General features: G+C 35.5%; 1 protein-coding gene across 1 annotated transcript in view; it reads left to right on the plus strand.

Moving 5' to 3' along the window:
• The window catches only part of LOC108249797 (complement factor H-like), a 4,732-nt gene extending 1,955 nt beyond the window's left edge, over positions 1-2,777 (plus strand). Inside the window, exons 5-7 of the mRNA XM_017439414.3 lie at positions 731-919; positions 1,500-1,679; positions 1,953-2,777. Coding sequence (XP_017294903.1) covers positions 731-919; positions 1,500-1,679; positions 1,953-2,146 — 563 coding nt within the window. The 3' untranslated portion in view covers positions 2,147-2,777. The remainder of the gene's footprint in view (positions 1-730; positions 920-1,499; positions 1,680-1,952) is intronic.
• The last annotated feature ends 156 nt before the right edge of the window (positions 2,778-2,933 follow it).

Genomic DNA, 2,933 nt, shown 5'->3' on the forward strand with positions numbered 1-2,933 from the left:
TCGACGTGGAGGAGCAGCGGCTCTACTCTGAGTCCCTCCCGGATGACCGAGCTTCTCACCCTATCTCTAAGAGAGTTATCTAAACAATATTGGGGGTAAAATAAGTTAGGTTGCACTGTATGATATGATTGTAGTAGAAACTATGACAAAACAGGTAGTGCCATTAGGCCACCTGCCTGACTTCCTTGCAGCCTCATTGTGGTTGCCATTTGTCTGCGGGATTCCAAAGTACTTTTAGCTGTCCTAGAGATCTGCAATGTTGCCTTCAGGTAGTTCAACCCCTTCAGTTGTGATCGCCTTGCCTCTCTTGGATACTATTCAGCTTCACTTCTCAAGTCCAAATGACAAACCAATGTCCTTACTGTATATCCTTCGCAGCTTCTCATGGAGGATGGAAAGGCCTTAAAACCTGCGGGATAGTAGTCCTTAAGGACCAGGACTGGACTCCACTGCACTACATTCACACAAAAGATTTTAGTTTTGTTTCTTTTTGTTTGTACTGAGCTGCCATGGTGTTTTTGATGGTCCTTAATGCTTAAGTTATTTTAATCTAAGTATGACACTGAAAGATCACTGAGAATTAAGTTTAAGGAAGTGTAAAGTCTTTTGCTGTGAACTCCAATCAGGTGAAAGCAAACTGTATACAGTAAAGTATAATGGTTATAGTTAAATAAACTCAAGAGGATCTCCCACTTGTTGAATAACATATTTGTATTGATTTTATTTTCAGAAAATGCTTGTGAAATTGGGGTGCTGCACCCTCATCTGTTCATAGCTGGAATGCCACCAACAAAGAAATCAATGAACGCAGGACACAAACTACGCTTCCTCTGTGGTCCTGATTATGAACTGGACGGCTCAGAGGAAATTGAATGCTTACAAACTGGACAGTGGACTTCTTCCTTCCCAACATGCTCTGGTCTGTTCATGTTATGGATTCTTTAAATAACATAAGTTAGTCACAATAGTGAAATTCAGATGTCAATGAATAAAATGATGAAGTCTCAAGGTCCATCCACACCTTGTGCTAAGAAATTTTAAGTTGCAGGACAAAAAAAAAATACATATCAAAATTTATTTTTAACAAATAATTTAAGATCTGAGTTTGGAACACTTGGTGTAAAAAGCTGTGTGAATGTCTTTATTTTCACTTTAGAACAGTCATTCCTAACACTAACGGAATTATCAGAAGTCTGTCACACAATCGAGTTTAACAAACAAACTCTTACACAAATACAAAGATTGCCCTTGTGCATTTTATGGATTAACTAGAATTATCTCTTTTTTAAAAAATTAATGTAGACTTTATAAATGTGGTAGACCCCAATATTATCTGCCAACTGGTGGTGAAATACATTGGATGTAAAAAAATGTTCCAGAAATACTCAAAGGTAGCACTTAGACAACAGCTATAACTAATAAAGACTAAAACACCAAGGTAAAAATGTGATAATTGTAACAATTGTAATTGTGAATCCTTTTCATTGCTCGTTGTTTAGGTTCTTCTGGTTGTAGGACACCACCACCACTTGAAGATGGAGACACTGTAGTGATTATTAAACAAGAATACGAACACAATGAAAAAGTTCAGTACGTGTGTCAGCAGAGTTACGTTATGGAGGGTGGGCCGTATAAAACCTGTAACGGAGGCGTATGGACTGGAGACATAAGATGCCTCAGTAAGTCAGTTGAATTTGTACATTTTGTTTTTCATTGAGTAGAAATTCTGTTTGAGGAAATCATCTGTTGTTCTCAGTAATGAAGCTCACTTCAGTTAACTATATCAAAATGTGTCACCATAATTTACTGAAATTTTATGTTGTTAAAATAATTTATAAGACGTTGTTGTTGCATCTTGCACGTACTGATAATGTTTTGTTTAGACAACATTAAATTGTTTTTATTAGAATTTTAGGAGCTGACTATAAAAATACTATTTCTTTTTCTTTCAGAGCCGTGCACTGTGAATACTGCAGAGATGAACAGACGTAACATTGAATTTAGATATGGTTATGAAAACAAGTTATATGCACCACATAATGGTTACCTTACATTTTCCTGTAAAGGTGGGACAAGACAAGTTGGCTCAGAGTCAATGCGTAGAAAGTGCACTGATGGTCAGATAAACCTGCCCACCTGTCAGTGAAAGTTTTTACTGGGCCTAATGTGACAGGTGAGCACACAAACATGTCACTAACTAACCACAGTAAAGACTGATGTGATTCAAGACTAGTTATGGAGTTTTAATAAAGGTTTGTGGTCTCATTCAGTCTTTAACTTCTCTATGTTTCATTAAAAGTTATAATTAGTTACTAATGTTAAAATTTTCTAATGTCAATTGTTAAAAAACATAAATGCAAATGATAAAACTGTTGTGAACTGATAATGTTGAAATCTTTCATTTTGAAGATTTTGTGCAACAGCTGTTGAGACAAATGCAAATTGAAAAATAATAATCAATAAAATTTTGTTTAGATGACACGAACCAATATTATTACAGGATAAAATACAATGAATGCAAACATAAAAAATTTAATCAATTCATTTGTTATGCAAATTATTTTATTTTACAATACAGAAGAAGATCTTGGCTATGATGTTTTAGCTAAAAACACCTAACTGAGAATTAGTATGCTTCAATTATGCTTTTTGAATTTTGCTTTATTTGTAACACCAGCTGTAAATTATGAACATGTTGAGTAAAATCCCACACCAGAGTTGCTATTATTCAAAGCACAAATGCTGTAATCATGAGAAAATAAAATGTTTTTTGTGTAGTTGTTTCTGTTGTTTCTTTTTGCTTTTCGCAAACATCAATAATGTTTTTGTCTGTAAGTGAGTGAGTGAGGTGTGTGAGGTGTGTGTGAGTGTGTGAGGTGTGTGAGGTGAGCGAGTGTGTGAGGTGTGTGAGGTGTGTGTGAGTGTGTGAGGTG

Source organism: Kryptolebias marmoratus, linkage group LG24 (assembly GCF_001649575.2).
Source record: "Kryptolebias marmoratus isolate JLee-2015 linkage group LG24, ASM164957v2, whole genome shotgun sequence".
Taxonomy (NCBI): Eukaryota; Metazoa; Chordata; class Actinopteri; order Cyprinodontiformes; family Rivulidae; genus Kryptolebias; species Kryptolebias marmoratus.